The sequence below is a fragment of the Vitis riparia genome, chromosome 2 (genome assembly GCF_004353265.1).
Source record: "Vitis riparia cultivar Riparia Gloire de Montpellier isolate 1030 chromosome 2, EGFV_Vit.rip_1.0, whole genome shotgun sequence".
Classification (NCBI taxonomy): Eukaryota; Viridiplantae; Streptophyta; class Magnoliopsida; order Vitales; family Vitaceae; genus Vitis; species Vitis riparia.
This window is the reverse complement of record NC_048432.1, coordinates 16,166,930-16,185,619: the sequence shown is the minus strand read 5'-3', so window position 1 is coordinate 16,185,619 and position 18,690 is coordinate 16,166,930. Positions and strand designations below refer to the sequence as shown.

Sequence of the window (18,690 nt, the reverse complement as noted above, 5' to 3'; positions counted from 1 at the left end):
ATTTGATTCAATTGATTATAGTCTTCCATTGGATAGCCCAGTGAGGATGAAAGTAGAGGAGATGTTTGCTCGGGAAATTAGGAATATAATTGCATGTGAAGGAAGTGACAGGGTTGAAAGGCATGAAAGTTTCGAAAAGTGGAGGAGGCGGATGGAGCAAGGAGGGTTTCGATGCGTGGGGATCAGCGAAAGGGAAATGCTTCAGAGCCAAATGCTGTTGAAGATGTACTCCTGTGAGAATTATAGTGTTTCAAAGCGAGGCCAAGATGCGGCGCTTACTCTAAGTTGGCTTAGATCAGCCTCTTTACACGGTCTCAGCATGGACTCAGGTGGATGTTGCAGGCAGCTCTTCCTCTTTTTCTCTGCCAAGTTGATCCGGACGGGGTTCTTCTTCTTCATACATACCATCACTTTACATTCCATTTTCGCATACAAAAGGGAAACTAAATTCTTTGTAGGTAGAAGAAGCATTTCATTCTTTCATTCTTTGGTTGCAGATAAGATTTCAGTCTGATAGGCAAGAACCAATTTCTACAGATACAGTAGCTTGATACGGATGTCAGTTCTTCTCAGGCCAGAGTTCTAGGTTTCAGTCTTAGTATTTGTTGTCAATTTGTTTTTATTCTTTGATTCTTTATGTATGTTGAAATTCTTTCTTAGTCATGTATGCCGAAATTCATTTTTAGTCATATGTAATTCTATTTATTTATTTATTTTCATCACTTGTCAGGAGGATCATTCTGTTCTGAACCATGTAGTTGGGAATTGGATCACCATATATGAAATGATTTCATTTGATTTGTGTTCGAATACTCATTCATTATCTTCTCACATATCTCATAGTTTTTGTTATACAAGCTTGATGTCACATTGAGATCCTCGTAAAAGTAGAAGTAAAACAATCCAAAATATAGAAATACACCAGCTACAGTTTTGAGTACCGTTTTTTCAACAGCAACTGACATAGATATTATAAGTATGGAAATCAATGAAAATGAAGAGCTTCTCTTGATCATTTTCGAACTTTAGGAATGATGAGTAGAGGTTGTTCCTTCTGCAATGATATACCGAACTTATCGTTCATGTCTAGCTCATCTGGAGTGGTTCCATTTGGAAGAGACCAATCAAAGAAATGGGTCAAGGAGGCAAGAATCAAAGAAAGAAGCCTTGCAGCCATGGGCAGACCAGGGCATATTCTCCTTCCAGCACCAAAGGGTATGAATTCTAGATTATTCCCTTTGAAGTCTACAGCTGAGTTGAGGAAGCGCTCTGGTTTAAACACTAGAGGGTCTTCCCAATTCATGGGGTCTCTCCCAATTGCCCAGGCATTTACCCATATTTGAGAGTCCTTTGGAATGGTATAATTCATAACTTCACATGAGACTGATGCACGGCGAGGAAGGAGCAATGGTGCCGAGGGGTGCAGCCTCAGGGTTTCTTTGACACAGGCTTGGAGGTATGGTAGGTGAGGTAGATCAGATGCTTTTAGCAGATTATCACTGATTTCTCTTGCAAGTTCTTCTTGGACTTTCTTCATGGATTCTGGACTTTTTATCAGTTCTGCCATTGCCCACTCCAATGTTGAACTACTGGTGTCTGCCCCTGCAGTAAGCAACTCCTGCTAATACATGACAACCATCAAAACAGTATTCTACTGACTATATATATACATGTATGCTAAACCAGTAGCTGGGTAAGGCCAACAAGTACTAGAACATGCAAAAAAGAACTATTGAATTAAAATAACTAAGTTCCCACAACAAGAAAAAATGGAGGCAAGGTCATCACCTCCTGTCATTACTTTTATCATATATTCCAGCCATCACCAAAGGCAATAAATTAAAACCGAAACAAAGGAAGGGTGGGGGGAGAAAGAGTTGGAATAAGTGAAATGTGAAGCTATCACCGAGAGTTTCGCAGAATGATTCATGAACCACAGGAGGCACACCGGAGTTTGCAGGGTTCATATCCTAACAATTAGAGCTGTAAATGGTCTATCAAATGTTGAACTGTAAAGGTCAGTTTGGTTCAACTTGGATCAATCTCAAGAACTTGTTCATTGGCCTGATCTGTAAAGCAGATCCATGCCTCAGTCTTAACTCTTATAACTGTAAGAAGTCTATGTGCATCCCAAAATTACTGATATATGTCTCCCCTGTATAAAATTTGAGTATTTCATTATCTTCCCTATTGGTTTATGCTATCACAACTGCACAGCTCCTTAAAAACTGTTTAGATGCCAAACTATTTAAATTATGTAGTAGTTCTGTGAGGAAATCTTTGACCTAATTTATGGACCCTTATGTTTGTTTTTAACCTCTACGGATCGGGTTTTCAACAGGTTTTCAATAGGTTAGTTTCTGTATGAGAGAGGAGGAGAGAGAGAGAACCATGAACAATTGATTGATTTGATCATCCGAGTAGCCGCTGCGGATCAGCATATTCAAGAAGTCCTGCTTGCTTGGGTCATCGCTTGCACCTTCTCTTCTCTCTCTGATGACAGACTCCCACATAGAACAAATCCTTGCAATCAGCTCCTTGGTCTTCTTGTTCTGACCTTGAAGATCCAATCCACTGAAAATTAAATAAAAATCATCCAAATTCGGAGAAGCTATGGCCATCATCATTTTCCTTACAAGTCCTTTCATGCCTCCATCCTTATTATCATCCTCAAAGCTGATAAAATCTCTGGACATAAGAACAGTAGTCAGGGTATTAAGTACAGTAGCAAACACCACTTCTCCAACTTTCATCACCTCCCCCTCCTTTGTGCTCACAAATCTCACCATCTCCATCACCTTCTTCTCTCCCACCCATGCTTGAGACTCCATTACTTTGGTTGAGAAAAGTTCAGCCCTACAAACTGTCCTTAGATTCTTCCATGCATCATTGCACTCAACTGCCCATCCAAGAGACATGCGGTTGATTTCAGAATTCTTGGCTGGTACTGCGTGAGGAACATATCTACCAGATAGAACACGATCATGCGTCTTGAGAATTTCCATGGCGGCGGAGGATGTTGATGCCACCACCAAGATTTGGGATCCGAGTCTTAGCGAGATGAGAGGACCATAGGACTGGCTAAAGCGAGCTAAACTGATGTGAGGCATGTTTCCCAGATGCAAAAGATTGCCTAAGATTGGCCATGGAGAAGGTCCTGGTGGGAGTGGTGGAGATTTGAGCGAAGATGAATCTTTTAAAAGCTTTAGGATGAGAAAGACCAGAGGTGGGAGGAGGAGGAGGAAAGGCAAGAAGACATCGAAGAAGCTGGTTCCTTCTGCTAACATGGCTACCATGAATTCGATTGGGATGAGGAAGGAAAGTAACAAAGTTATCCCTAATTCTCTGAATTCTCCTCTCCAGTGATGAAAACTGACATATGTTGATCAGGATATTGCTTGGGGTCATGCTACGATACCCACCTTTTTGGCCGATAAGAGTTAAGTGGCAGACAAGGAAAAAAAAACCAATTCTTCAGTTTAACCAACCTTACTAATCACCACACATTGTTATCATCTATTATAATAATCAATTATAAAATCTGTTGAAATGTTTAATATAATAACTACCTTTTGAGAATTTTTTTATGAAGTAGAAAAATAAAGAAAATTTTAGAAAGAGAAATTATAATTTATTTATTTTTGTAATATAAAGTGCTAAATCCAAGAGGTAAAGAAAAAAAATTAATTTTAAAATAAACTGCAAATTCTAAAAAAAATCATTTGGTGATATAATTTATAAATTAAGGAAAAGTAATTTTATTTTATTTTAACTTCAAAATTATTTGTTAAAAAAATTGGATGAGTATTTGAAGTGTGAAAAACAATATAATTGGTTTATGAAGTGAAAAAATATTGAATAATTTCAATGAATAGTAAGTGAAATTAGATTTTTTTTTATAAACATGGGAAAAATAGAAATAAATTTAAATAAGTATATATTACCTTAAAATTAAAATAGTTATGTACTAATTATTAATTCAAAAATATATGAATAAATTAATTTTTAGCATTCAAATTTAATTACAAAAAAGATTGGTTGAAATATGGAAAATATATATATAAAAATATAATTACTAACAATATGGAAATCAACACCCCTTGCTAATCTCCATTGAACACCTCCTAAATGTAATGAGCTTGTTTAAATAATTTTCAAGTTATGTGAAATTGCAAAAAAAATTTAAAAGTTCAAAGAAGTGGAGAATGAGGAGGTTCGTACCCTTACTAATTTTTTAGTATTTTTGGATTTTGATTTTTTTTCGAGCATTCATTGAACACCCTCTAAGTGTAATGAACCTATCTAAACAATATCTCAACTATATAAAGTCCCAAATTTTTTTAAAAATATCAAAAAAGTGGAGAATAGAAAAGTTGTGAGGAATATCAGGATTCTTCACATTTTTCGTATTCTTGGTAATTTTTTAGAATTTTTGGATTTTGATTTTTACGGGGATCCATTGTACACCCCCTGAATGTAATGAACCTATGTAAACAATATTCAAGTCATATGAAGTTCCAAATAATTTTTAAGACTTCAAATATAATTATAACAACCACCAAAAAAAAAAAAAAAAACTTATTCTTTTACATAGTTATATTTTGCCTTATTAGTAATGTATCTAAGCTCTTACAGTAAATTAAATTAAATCAAATCATTTAAGTCAATTTTTATAATAACAATAAATTAACTTCATTTTCTATTTTCATTCTTCTATACTAAAAATGTTAGAGGTTTCATCATTTTTTTTTAAATCACACCTGATAACTTATTGTCATTATTTCTTTCATCTTGGTTCAATGTATAAATGACAAGAATCAAGATGACTTTAAGATAAAATGAAATCAAAACAATACATAATAAATCGAATATACTTCCACTGTCACATTATCTCAACAAAAGTTTTTCTCAGATTTCAATAAATTTTATATTTGTATCTTACAAGAATAACAAATACCAAATAAATTGCAAACAAAATTTTCGGTCCAAATAAAATACAAATATCATTACCACTTCAAAATCCTCCCTAAATCTCTTTACATTTTCAACGGTGACAAAATTAGCATATAAATTATTTTCAATGTTCAATTATGAATATAAACACATTATTTTTCATTAATGTGATCAATTCATAAATCTAACAAAAAACATGAAATATAATCGATATAATTTTGTAAAACACATCATCAATACTCATATTTTTTTTTCTTAATATAAAACTACTCAAATAATTACAACACAACCGCATTTTGATTAGCAAAAAATTATGTTGGTTTCAACTTTCTTTTTCTTCATTCTTCAAGTCGTCTTCTTATTCTTTCAGCTACGTCTTCGATTCGGGTCTTCAAACAAGAGAATTTAAAACTCAAAAACACCACCTTACAACTCCTAAACCAAAGATCAAATATGAAGAAAACGAGGGATATGAAGAGGAGAGGGGAAGGCGAGAATATCAGACTCTTGATTATCACACTCCTTACTTGAAAAAGCCGATAAACACCGGAAATATGAAAATGAAATATGGACAACAGAGGAGGATACAGAGAAGAGAGAGGGAAATCAGGAAGATGACAATCATACGGGAAGAATTTTGCACTCGTACTGGAGGGGGAGGCCGCTCTCCAGGTACTCGGTTTCAGCCTGGATTTTTATTTTATTTTATTTTTTCAATTTTCATTTGGACGGCTAAGATTAAACCTTTTTCATCCAATGACCCAAATCAAATGGAGTCACGATACGTCCGGAGGCATCATAGATTTTTCCTATTGCCAAAGCTGATCAATGTGGACCTCATGAACCTTCTCTTTTGACTTGCTTGTAACATGACGTTTGCATATGCTGTCAAATGCAAGATGAGGCACACACATCTTCTATTAGATTTTTTTTTTATTTTTTTTAAGAATTATTTTTGGGATTTTTAATGTGGACTGAGGTTTCGTTGTTATCAAAACAAAGAAAGTCGATTGGAGTCAGCAGTCCAGATTGAGAAGGTTGGTGGGAAATGCAGTTATTGATTGATTCTTGGAAAAAACCATGGGGTTGATTTTGGATTCAAGGAGAGTGCATGCCATCTTGTTGCAAAGGCAAAGCGTCTTTTGGCTTTTGGTTTAGATGTCAAAAAGGAGGGAAAGAAAAGAAACAAAGAGGAAAATTCCTTGAAGGAGGAAATAACTATTAGGTAATTTTCAGCATAATTCTTTGCTATTTATTTGTGTTTTTTAAATGCAAGGAATATCAGCAGTGGCAATGAATACACTACCTGTCTCCACTGATAAATAACCCAAAAGAGCGAAGAAAAAAGGACCACCTCTAGTGCATATCTGAAAGAACTCTCGAGTCTTCCACCCATGTCAGTTGTAGGAAGTGTCTTTCATGGAAGCCTGTAACTTGATTGGCAGTGTAACACGAACAGTGGTGCCAATCCGCTCGATGCCCTAGCCATGTGTACAGACACAGAGGCTTAAAGCTTCATTTGAAGGTTTGTACTATGTTCCGTCTGTTTGCAAAAGCGAGAGAAAGAGCATAACCTCAAAACACAGTTGTAAATACCCAGAATGCTTACTGTTCACCATGTGCAGTCTCATAGTTGAATTCTATGAACAGATTTCAGAGTCAGGTAGCATTAATTGCCATTTTTCTTTTGTACAAATCAAAAAAGTGGCCAAAAAGTATAGAGGCACTGTTCTACCATGTCATCTTGACACAAAAAAGAAAGAAACCTAAGATACTGAGCGTTTATAGCAAGCAGTGTTTCATCTAAAAGTTGATATTTGGCTCAAAAAGTTATATGGTTAGCATTGCTTCTAGTGGAAAAGCTAAGCCTCCTCCCCCCAACTAGTTTACCCTGGTAGGATATTCCTTGTTCCCCTCCAGGCTACATTGTCCATGACTGATTCCACTGCAACCGGGCAAGCTTACATTTCCTTGGGCAAAACTGATGGTTTTGAAGCAAAGTGCTGTCTGGGTACAGATTTTTCTTGTGCATCAAACTGGGAACTTGGTAAACCAAAATCTGGCAGTGTCGGGCTACTGTTCTGGGTGTGAGAAGAGTCAATTTGTTGCTGAAAGTAACCCTCAATTTCCAGATTATCTTCTATGGGTATAGCACCCGTGAGAGTTTTGAACGCAAATTCTAGGCACGGATCTGACCAGACATCCATAAAAGGGAAGTCCATTGGTGGCAGCTCCGGCTCATCACCAGTCTTTTTCCCTGTCTCCAGTTTCCCAGCTTCCTCTTCTTGAACAGCTTCATCTTCAAGATGCCTATTATCTTTCTTTGATTGCTCTACATCTGATGGAGCTTCTATGGCTCTGGAAGCATGATGTCCAGGCTCTGCTTCTAGGACAACCTCAAGTTGACAACATGCCGTATTGTCCAAACTGCCCATTATCACACCTAGAGCTGGAATTACTTCACTTTTACCAGAGATCTTATCTGCAACTGCAAGAGCCTGTTCGCTGGATCCTGAGTTGCCTACCAGGTCGGGTTTGAGCCCAGCAAGCCGTTTTGATGAACGGCAAGGCAAGTTACAGTCTTTGTTTTTTGATTTTCTCTTGGAACCTTTGTCCTTTTGCAGATCTGAATTCCTCCTACCAGAGCTTTTCTTAGATTCAGCATATTTTTCATTCTCCACCAGAAGCTTCTCTTGGAGAGTTTCAGTTGGGGGCTCCAAAGCAAACTTAGGTTTAGAAAATAGCTGCTTGGTTTGCCTTGAGCCCTGATTTTCTGGCAAGGATAAGTTGCTCATTTCAGAACTTCCTGTATCTGCAGAAGCAGTTGCTGCAATGCACGCACAAACAAACAGAATAAGAGTTTCATAATAAAATCGACTTCTTGTGACGTGATCACAACTTAAAATTAGTTATTTATTGACCAAACCTGAGAAAAGGCATCGCCTGGTTTTCTGGTGCATTAATTTCTGCCTTTTAGCTCCAGGTGGTGGCTAATAACAGAAACATGTTCTCCAAAAGTTTAAAAAAATGTAATACTTTATAACGTTATAATAGAGAAGTAGTCCAAGCAATATTGGTTGCTGAGATGACTTGCCAAAGTAAAATAGTAATTTGAAACAGATGATGCATCAAGCTTGAGTAAGGGCCATCAGTTTTCACAAGATTCGTGAAAGGAACCTCTAGGAATAAGTTGTGGTCCTTGTGGAGGAAAAGCAGTCACCCAATGGTCTATTTTCAAATAGCATGCTTGAAATGACCTTGTAGCAGTGTTGAATGAACTAATAAAAGTAAAAGATAAGATGCAAGAAAGATTGTTTAAGTAATAAACAATTTTTAAAATTCGTGAGATAACATATCCCAATTTTATTAACTTCAAAATAAAATGCAATTAGTAAGAACTGTGGTAATTTCTAGATATTTAAATACTTGATCTTCTCTCAGCATACTTTAGCTTATTTGGTAGTTGCAAGATCTCTCTTCACTGAATTAGTTTTGACCATCTAATGTGCATGTTTTTTCTCTGAACATTCTCAAAGGCACCTAATGTGACAGCTGATATGGCATCACCAACATGGTAACATGACGTTCCATTTTGGCATAGGGGGGCACATATTCATGCAGCACTGATGTGATGACATGGGTCAACTGTCTAGTAAAATAAGTTGGTAAAAGCATAGGTCAGCACAGTATTTTCCAACTCAATACTTCATACTTCCATTATGAATATCTTACACCTTAATGACAATATCAAAACAGGATGCCTAAGTAAAACAGCAAGAGAACTCTAATAAGTTCAGGTGCTTAGCAACATGTAAACTTACAGAGATCTCATCATTTGCCAATTCCGGAACATTGATGCACTTATTCTTTGGTTTGAATGCATGCCTACTAATCTCTCCAGTTTTTAGATAGCGAAAGACATCTTTTCTGGATCGGAAAACATACCCACTCACAGGATCCGTATAATACTGTAGCAAATTAGCAATTAAGTATCAATCCAAGTTCATTAATAGATCCAGATCTGAAAATCTTTGGGTATAGAAATGAAAATTTAACTATAAATAGTTGAAAAATAATAATTCAGGCAAAGTAGGACATTTGAAGACATATGCAGGCACTCAAGAGGCACAAACTAGATAAAAAATTAGTACCGGGTCTCTTCGGATTCCATTTTCATTCATTCTAATTTTGATTTCCTTTATCCACCCTGCTGGTAACCCATCCGCTGTAGACCTTTCAATTACAACCTGGATACAACTTGAAAGATCAGAGCTAAGTAACTGATTAAGAAAACGTAGTCACACAAAGTTCATAACTATGAATGTAATAAAAGAACAGCATGAATCTGTCTGGAGCAAACATTCCTTGCAGTGTGCACACCTATACCTAGTTTCTTCTGTTTGGTTGTGCAATGTATGCACTTTCCAGTTATGCAATAGCAGCACATTTTTGTTTGAGTTAAATATGCACATGGTTGGAGGATCATCATAATGCCACAATAAGAATGCAGTTAAATAAGAATTTCTAGGGAAGTATTATGTCAGGAACTGAAATTCAATTAAAGCATATTCCATTTCTTGTTTTGATATGCCTTTTTTTTTTTCTTCATTTTTCCTTTTTGTTCTTTTTGGGCTCCCCCAAAACTCTTGTCCACTGAGCCAGGTTTCAAAAGACTGGAGCATCCTCAATTTTTCTGATGGGTAATTGTTTTTTTTTTCTTTTCTTTTCTTTTTCCTTTGTTCCTTTGTTCCTTTGTTGCTTTGTCTTTTCTTTATCTCTTTTCTTGGATATTACAGAACCAAACCTGGAACTCCCCCATTCCCATTCCAATGGCTTGCCATTTGGATCATGCCTTTGTCATAAGATTTAAAGAGTGGTTAAAGCATCTTCAAATTTTATGAAGCATTGGTCATTCTTTTCCCTTGTTTTTCTAAGCACATCATTTTTTCTGGTTACTTCCTTTAACAGTAAATTGCTACTAATTATAACAAACAGAAGGAAATTAAATCTGTAAAAGTAATACCAAGAAACACCTCTGTTTTCTTCAGTTGCAGACTAAGATACAATAAAGGCTTTGGTGAAGATTTCACTGAGGCAGGAGGGCATTATACTTGTGTTCTAATCCCTGATACAACCCTAGGATGGCCTAGAAGAAAATATCCTGGGCATTTGAGAGCTATGTAGTAAAAGCATGCCTGGCATAAAGGGACTACTGAGAGAAGTGGGATGAGTTCTGCAGTGGGGCCACCTCACATAGAATTTTTCCACAATAAGGATATAATAAGGCAGCTTCAGCAATTACTCAGGTTCTCTGCAGGATGAACTCTCAACTCAAATGCATTAATGACTGAAATCAGGGAAGAGCACAAGATGCTGAATTTGAAATATTCAAGTCCAGAAAAATCTTTAAAGACCAGAAAAAGATTCAGATCATGATGGCCTGCTGTAGTAATAAAATAAAATTCAGATCATGATGGCCTGCAGTAGTAACAAATTGTTTCAAACTGCAAGTTTGATTAGAAGGGCAAAGATTGAATTAGTTGTTCAAACGAGAGCTGTGCAGTAGCAGATCTTGCATGCAGTGCGAATCCAGAGTGACTGATTGTTTTATGCATGTCTAAAAGTTGGAGAGAAGTGATGAGCTTATTAAGAATGGGAAAAACATTTTATAATATGAGCAAACACTTCATGATAGGCCATTTTCAGATGAGATGAGGAAGACAGCTTTCAAAACCAACTCTTTAAATGCCTCCCGTCCTCAATGGCATTCAAAATGACAGGACATCAACAGGTGGACAAAGATATTTCTCCAATACTGTCAAGCATTTCTGTAGTTGATCATATTTGCAACTTTCAAAGTTAGTGGAATGGAATTGTGAAAATTCAAAGGAATATCAAATTTGCTCCTCAACAGGATTTTTAGCGGCTGAAGTTTAGAATTTTAGTTTGCTACTGCTTACCTCATTTCTGAGGTAATTCTTTTGTCAAGGTGTTGCCTGTCACGTATTGAGATATTCAGGTCCCATTGTTCTTAATTCAGTCTTTCTTTCTTGGCTGTCATTCTGATGAGTTCTGATTTTTTTATCAAAAAGGCCTGTAATAATTTCTTATGAAATAAACAGCATCATACAGAGTACAGATATTTTTAAACCTGAGTAGAATGAGCATGCCAGTTAAGAATAAGATATCGATTCAATATGTACCTACCAAAAACAAGGATATTGATTCATAGCTTTGCATATATTGTGGAACAAACCTTGCCTAAAGAAGGCATGCCAGGTTCAACTTTCTTCTGTCTTGATGTGCAACTATTGTGCTTTATGGTTTTGAGATATCGGAACACATCTGGCTTGGAATAGAATCTGTATCCAGTTGATGGATCAAGATAACACTGCAAGAAGAGACACTCACATTAGAATAGTAAGCAAAACGTTTATAAATGAAAAGAAAAGTTCCTGAAGGGTCATGAAGCTTAAATATATTTATTTGTGGTTAGGTAAATCCCAACAATGAGAGATGTGTTGGAAACAGTAAATATAGTCACAGAATAAGGTGGGTGGCAGAGAAGAAAAGGAATGAAAGTTTTGTCTGCAAACAACACTTTACTTTTTTGGTAGGCTAGTGGAGACTTTGGCAATTGATGCTGCTATGTTTTGATCTCATTTCAAGCTTGAAATTAATTTGCAGAAAAGTGGGATCATTCCTGTTAGTGAGGTACAGAGGGTGGAGTCTACTTTTATGCACCCTTCTTTAGGCACTATTAATATAATTGCTTTTACATATATATATAAAGAGAGAGAGAGAGAGAGAGAGAGAGAGAGAGAGAGAGGTACAGAGGATGAAGAGATTCATCTCCTACTTCAGTTGCAAAGTTGGGAGCCTTCCTACCACACACCTGGGCTTTCCTTTGGGAGTGACTCACAAATTTTGCGCAGTGTGGGACTTGGTAGAGGTTGGAAGGAGATTAACCTTTTGAAAGAAGCAATACTTGTCATCATTAAGAGCATGCTATCAAGCCTTCTAGTATAGTTCATGTCCTAATTTTTTATTTCCAGGAAAGTGTGAATCGTATTAGAAAAGATACAAAGAGATATTTTAGAGGAAGAGTCATTTAGAGGAGAATAGGGTGCAACTGGTGAATTGGATAGCCATATGCAATGATAAAAAGCTTGGAGGGCTGGGAATCAGTCGGATGCTCTAAATACTGCTTGGAAAATGAATGTGGATATTTGCTTATGACAGAGACAGAGGAAGATCATGCAAGGCAAGTTTGAAGAGTTGAATTGGGTTGGTGCACACCTGAGGTTAGAGAGACTTTCAATGTGGGATTCTGTAGAAGATAATGGGAAAATCTTTATTCTGATCAGGTTGAGGATCAGTTTCCGTGGCTCATAGGCAGAAGGAGAGGATAGTTTGTGTGAACAGAGAAAAAGAAGGGGGGATTCCAAGTGAAATCTCCATAATTCTTTATACACCATAAATGCAGAGCTATTCCCTGCACAAGAAATGTGGGGTATTTCTGTTCCTTTAGGGACCAACTTTTTTGCTAGGGAGATAGTGTAGCGGAAGATCCAAATCTTTGATCTCTTTACCAGATTTAGTTTTTGTATTGTTAAAGAAGAATCAGATATCACATTCTTATCCACTGTAATAGAATTGCCAAATCAGACAATTGTGGGACATGTTATTGACTATGTTTTGGTTGCAGTCCTGTTATGATGGAAGATTCAGGGACTGGACAAACATCAGAGGAAGGTATGACAAATGGCTCCAGTTTTCTCTCTTGCTGCCTCTTGTATTCCCCCTATGGACAGAGGGTGTGCCTTCCTTTTGTTAAGCAATTTTAATATATCTTTTGTTTGCCCATAAAAAAGAAACAAGTATAGTTACATAATCCCTCAATATTATGAAGCTTAATACCTTGTATTGTTTACCAACACATGAACCACTCCGTTGAGTTTTCAACTCGAGGATCCAGCCATTAGGTAACCAGTCAGGGAATTTTTTTGTTTTAATTCCAAGCTGTGAATAATAATAATCAATCAAATAAAAAATTAGAAACAAAACGAGTAAAGGAAGAGCCAAAGAAGTACAGAATCTTCAAACTCCAAACTCACTGGCATTATTTTGTTTTGTGAGCGCCTTTTATTAAGCATATTGATTGGTTGAGAAGTATCACAATGAATGCTTCCCCTTTTAACATAGCGGATGATGTCATTCTTGGAAAAGAACTTTTGCCCAGTTTTTGAATTGAAGTAATACTGCAAGAGCCAAGTATGATGAGTATGTAGCAGCTCTGCCAGCAAACTACCATGTTTTCCAGTTTGGTAATAGTTTCCTTGATCATAATCCTTCACACTACTCTTACCACTCACTTTCTTACTAAGGAAACATGCATTTCTAACTAGATGTAAAAAAATATCAAATTAAATTAACTTAATTAATTAAATCAAAATGAAAATAATATTAAAAAAAATTGCTTCAACATGAAAAGAATGGTGAAGTTGCGAACTATATAATGAAATTAAAAAAAAAATTATTCTCTTTAAGATGAAAAAGCTTTCCAGATGACTGAGGAGATTTACCTGTTTGGTATAGAGGTGTACCAGCTGTACAAGATGAGCAAACCTCTATTTCTAGATCATTAACTTAAAATCACCTCGATCACACTGTAACGATTCAACGTGTTTGACATGGTTTAACTTTATGATCTAGAAACAGACGCTTCTTAATGCATTCTTGTTTGTTTTCCTATAAACAAAAAACAGAAAAAGGAAAAAAACAAAATCACATTGTAATGATACAAAAAACTGATCAGACACCATAAAGTTCCAGAGGATCCCTTGGGAGTACCACCACATTTTTTTGTTAAATATTGCCATTTTTAGCCAAACAGTTTTAAAAAAGAACTCATTCCATGTGACTGCTCTAGCAAAATGTGGTATACATGCCTATCCAAAAAACTTCTACAATTGGATTTTCACATATTCCAATTTTGAACTAAATAAAAAATTGAATGTTTCCAAATCTCTTTAATATTTGTATAAACTTAGTTTTCATTGGTGAAATTGTACAAGTGGACTGCCATTGGTTGATGGTGTATTTGACAATATAAATATTAAGTGCTCATTTGGATACACTTCCCATTTTCTATTGTTACTTATCTTTTGTTTAAAATTTTTAAAATTTGAAAATGTGAAATTTTTTTGATACTGCAATGTTTTTAAACAATTTTTAGAAATCATTATCCTTTGAATTTTTAGAAGTCATTATCTTTTGAAGGTAAGTTTCAATGAGTTCTTGCATTTTTTATAAAACATAGTAACATTTTCTGTTTTTAGAAACAAAAAACAAAAACTACATTCCAACAACACCTAAGTAATTGAATTAAAATTACTTGGTAAAACAAAATTTTCCATCATTCATTAACATTAGGATCATCCAAAATGTCAAAACAAATTCCAACACCCCAAATGAAATAAATGGACAAATTTCTAATTTATTGCATCCAACATTCTTTCCCAAATATCATTGTTCCGTTGCAATATCATCCAACCCTTAAAACATTGCCACATTCAAGTTAACTCACTATAACCTCCATTCAAACTTTCTTTTAAGGTTGTCATCCAACAAAGTTGTTTGTTTTCTCCATCTGCCAACAGTAATCAATCATCCAAATGAAAGGCAATATGGATTTATGAGTGTTCTATGGAAATCTCCATGGCATTGCCAAAAATAAAATGTAAAAAACCAATGAGATATTTAAGATGCAAGTTAACACCATTTAGATTAGTTTTCAGATACGGCTCCCATTTCCGTCATCCAAAAACAGTAATTATCCAAGAATAGTAGCATAAATACCAGATTGATTAATACTGACTCAAACTTTCTACAATCAAATCATCCTTTCTTCCCACAAGCCAAGACACATGAATGGTAGGGTTTGAAAACCAGTGAAAAGACAAAATTACATAAAGGGTAATGGCATGAGTTAATTCATAAATCAGCGAACTGTAACAAATCAATCACAAAAACCGCGAACATTGAATGAAAGTAGTCAATTCCTCTAATATTTGTAAAATTAGTTGTTCCATCTACCATTGCCACTTCAGAGGCCATAAAGTTTCAGCTTCAACATTCAGACCAAAGATAACTAACCAAAGCCCTAAAGCTACGTTCTCCGTTCACCAACTGAGAAAACGTATGAAAAATAAAAAATAAAAAAGATATTGTAATCTATAAACATTATTTCTTTCCTTTCCCTCACTTTCCAATCAACCAAACAGATTTCACTTAAAAATAAATAAATAAATAAATAAAAGCATCGAATAGAGTAATCTCACCTTAACGTTCCGGCCATTCTTTGCCAGTTTGACTTGCACCGTCCATCCCTCTGGAATCCAGTCCGGCGAATTCTCAACCATGATATCGCCGGAAAACTACGCTGTCCTCCGACGATCAAATGTCTTTCTCTCTCACACAGCTGAGCACAACCTCCACACACAGGGAAGTCACTAGTCAAAACGCGGCGTTTTGGGAGTCCACAATTTGATAAGTCGGTTTGGGTTACTATTTTTTTTGTTTTTTGGATGTTTATGATTTTGTCATAATATATTTTTGTAATATTTGGTTAAATAGGATGAAATAATCTCAAATTATAAATGTAATCTGTCTTTTATATATATATATATATATATATATATATATATATATTTTAAATTAATAATTTATTTTTGATATAAATACTTTTTACTATTTTAAATATTTACAAGTATATTTTCAAGTAAAATATTATTTTTATAAGAAAATAACAAAAGTAATTTTATCAAAATAAAACAAAAATGATAAAAGAATTAAATTTCAAAAATTAGATTTTGACTTACCCTTTTAATCAAATAACCCTATATTTTTAAAACTATTTTGATATTACCCAATTTGGAAAAAGAAAAAAGTGAAAATTTTGATATATATACAAATTTTCATATTAATTCATAATTTATTTTCCAAAATACTTCATTCTCCATTTAAAATATTTTATTTTGATGACATGACAAAATCTTAATTTTATAATTTGAAAAAAAAAATACTATTCAATTCATTTGTATAAAAAATAAAAAATTGAATTTTAGTATAACAATAAATATTATTTTTTTAAAAGTCTATTTGAAAAAATAAATAAATCTAAAACGAGAAAATAAAAAAATATTTTTTTTATTTTAAATTTTAAAGTCATGCATTCAGTTTTTATATTTGTCGTATTTTTTATTTTTTAAAATTAAAATAAATGAGTACTTTCCCTTTTTAAAATATATCTTCAATTTATTCTAAAAACAAGTTATTTTTCAAAAAATAATTTGATGTTATTATAGGTGGCTTTATATAAAGTGTTTAAAATTATTTAAAAAATATAGGGAATATTTTGATATTTTTGGTATCGTATGCAAGTGTACAAGACTTAAACTTTCAAATAGAATTTTAACTTTTTGAAGCAATGAGCATGAATCACTATTTTTTCAATTTAGTTGTTTTATATATATTATCTCTTAATTAAATTTAATAAATATGTTACTAGTAATATAAACCGGTTTTGTTGGTTTGTAACCAATTTTTCTTCGATAAGGAAGTTGAGCGATATTGGATATTATCTGAAGATGAATATCTGAAATTAAAAGAACTGAAGCGTTTGAATAAGTCAATTGCGAAGACTATTAGAATTAAATAAAATTATTATCAAATATTACTCAATTATGAAGAAAATGAGAAAATAAATTGATAGAATTATTTTACTATATGTCGAAAAAAAATAGGAAAATATATATGATTGAGTGGATTTCTACCAACAACCTATATATCATCTTTTATTGAAGAATCGTAATTTTCATCCGAGGTTTGTTTTAGAATTTGGTTTTTATTATAAATATACATACATGAGAATCACACTAGATGCGTACATAGTTAGCAACATAAGAAGAGATTCTCTAGTGTTTTTAAGCATGTTCTTCACAGTAAAAAATTGATTTTAGAACATTTAAATCCAAGTATAAGTATTTTTTTCTTTAGATCTTTATTCTAATATGGTTTTTGAAACCATTCTTTTTTGTTGCATTAGATCTAGATATTCATAGGATAAATATATACACCATACATATTTAGGGCGTAGAAATAGAATAATTTGGGATTCCGATAAGATCCATATTATTCTTGGCAAAAACTTTCCTACCATTGCCACCCTCACTAATAATCAAATTGCCTCTATTATTTCATAACGTTAAATCCCATATAAAAAAATGAAAAAAACTTTCTTATATAAAATTAAGCATGAATATAATATTTTGTGGAAATTATGAAAAAAAAAAAAAAAAAAAAGGCTCCACATGAGACCATTAATTTACACGTGGGTGCACTATTATTCAATCTATGAACCACCTAAAAGAAATTTTGAAAATTTGACCATCCTCACCATGCCAATCATAGCTCTTTTTTCTATTTATGCAGTCACTGTTTAACCTCCTTGTGCATTATTTTTATACATTGTACAATAATATCCAAACTACCCAAAAGAAAATTTGAAAATTTGACCATCCTCATCATGCCAATCATAGTTACTTTTGTCTATTTATGGAATTACCATTTAACCTTCCTATGCCTTATTTACTGTTTTGAAGACACTTTTACCATTGTAGTTAAAAATAATATTATCATTATATCAATAATATTATGATGATGATTATTATTTTTATTATACTAGGAAAAAGCACGTGAAGATGTATGTAGATAGGTGATTGTTGATATATAGAATTAATGGGATGAGAGAGGTAACGTTTGGAAAGGTAATTAGTGAGTGAATTTAAATTTGTTTGATTTAAATTATTTACAAATAATTTTACATTGATTAATTACAAATTAAGTTTAATAAATACTACTAATGAATTACCATAAAAATGTAACATGAAATAAAAATAATTTTATTTAATTTTTTTATTAAAAATATTATTAAATAAAATTATCAAATAATTTCAACATCAAATAATAAAAGATGTAAATATGGAATAAAAATATTTTTCAAACTGAATTATTTTATTAAATAAACTAATTTTAATTCATCTTAATTATTAATAATAAAAATTACTAAAAAAACATTAAATAAAAAATCCGTTATAATTTTTTTTTAAAAAACTCATCTTAATTTAAAAAATAATATTAAATAATGAAAATTGAATATAGAATAAAAATTTGAAGCAAAATCATTATAGAATTCATCTTTATCTTTGCATTTTGACATTTCAATAAACTTAAACAAAATGGGACGTGAGTTTGTACACACATTGTTTGTATATTGAAGAGTAGATAAATGGGGTCTACAAGTCGTCATGTCTCTTATCCAGATAGTAGAGAAAACGGTTGTACTTGGTTCTCAATTCAATTATTCTTATCTAGATGGTAGAGAAAATGGTTATACTTGGTTCTCAATTCAATTATATATATGTTATTCTTATTGGTTTGTGTAATAAGATATCAATGACAATTTGGTAAATATTTAAATAAAATAAGGATAAAGAAAGTAAAAAAGTTATAACAAAACTTTCATTTTGGCTTTTATAGTATAAAAATATAGTATAGATAAAAGCAATTGGTATTTCTAATAAATAATTTAAAAATATGGTTTAGATTCCCTTCCTCCATAAGATGAATTTTTTAAATTTCATTCAAGAATAATTTTATGGTTTTCATTTTTTT

The 18,690-nt window shown here is 33.3% G+C and overlaps 2 protein-coding genes across 6 annotated transcripts; both read right to left on the bottom strand.

Moving 5' to 3' along the window:
• Positions 1-778: 778 nt before the first annotated feature.
• Positions 779-3,357, bottom strand: LOC117905849 (probable (S)-N-methylcoclaurine 3'-hydroxylase isozyme 2). Its single transcript, XM_034818711.1, has 2 exons — positions 2,391-3,357; positions 779-1,618 (listed from the first exon to the last, which is right to left on the bottom strand). The coding sequence occupies exons 1-2, from the start codon at positions 3,294-3,296 to the stop codon at positions 1,013-1,015; spliced, it is 1,512 nt and encodes a 503-aa protein (XP_034674602.1). The 5' UTR covers positions 3,297-3,357; the 3' UTR covers positions 779-1,012.
• A 3,189-nt stretch (positions 3,358-6,546) lies between these two features.
• Positions 6,547-15,469, bottom strand: LOC117934074 (methyl-CpG-binding domain-containing protein 13-like). 5 transcript variants are annotated; one of them, XM_034855705.1, is made up of 9 exons: positions 15,297-15,383; positions 13,539-13,704; positions 13,071-13,214; positions 12,874-12,975; positions 11,210-11,344; positions 9,105-9,200; positions 8,775-8,921; positions 7,880-7,943; positions 6,547-7,780 (listed from the first exon to the last, which is right to left on the bottom strand). In XM_034855705.1, the coding sequence occupies exons 3-9, from the start codon at positions 13,107-13,109 to the stop codon at positions 6,915-6,917; spliced, it is 1,449 nt and encodes a 482-aa protein (XP_034711596.1). In that variant the 5' UTR covers positions 13,110-13,214; positions 13,539-13,704; positions 15,297-15,383; the 3' UTR covers positions 6,547-6,914. The 5 variants fall into 5 exon arrangements, with proteins under 5 accessions (XP_034711596.1, XP_034711570.1, XP_034711587.1 ...); XM_034855679.1 differs by lacking the exon at positions 13,539-13,704 and having other exon boundaries at positions 15,297-15,468; XM_034855696.1 differs by lacking the exons at positions 8,775-8,921; positions 13,539-13,704 and having other exon boundaries at positions 15,297-15,469.
• Positions 15,470-18,690: the final 3,221 nt, after the last annotated feature.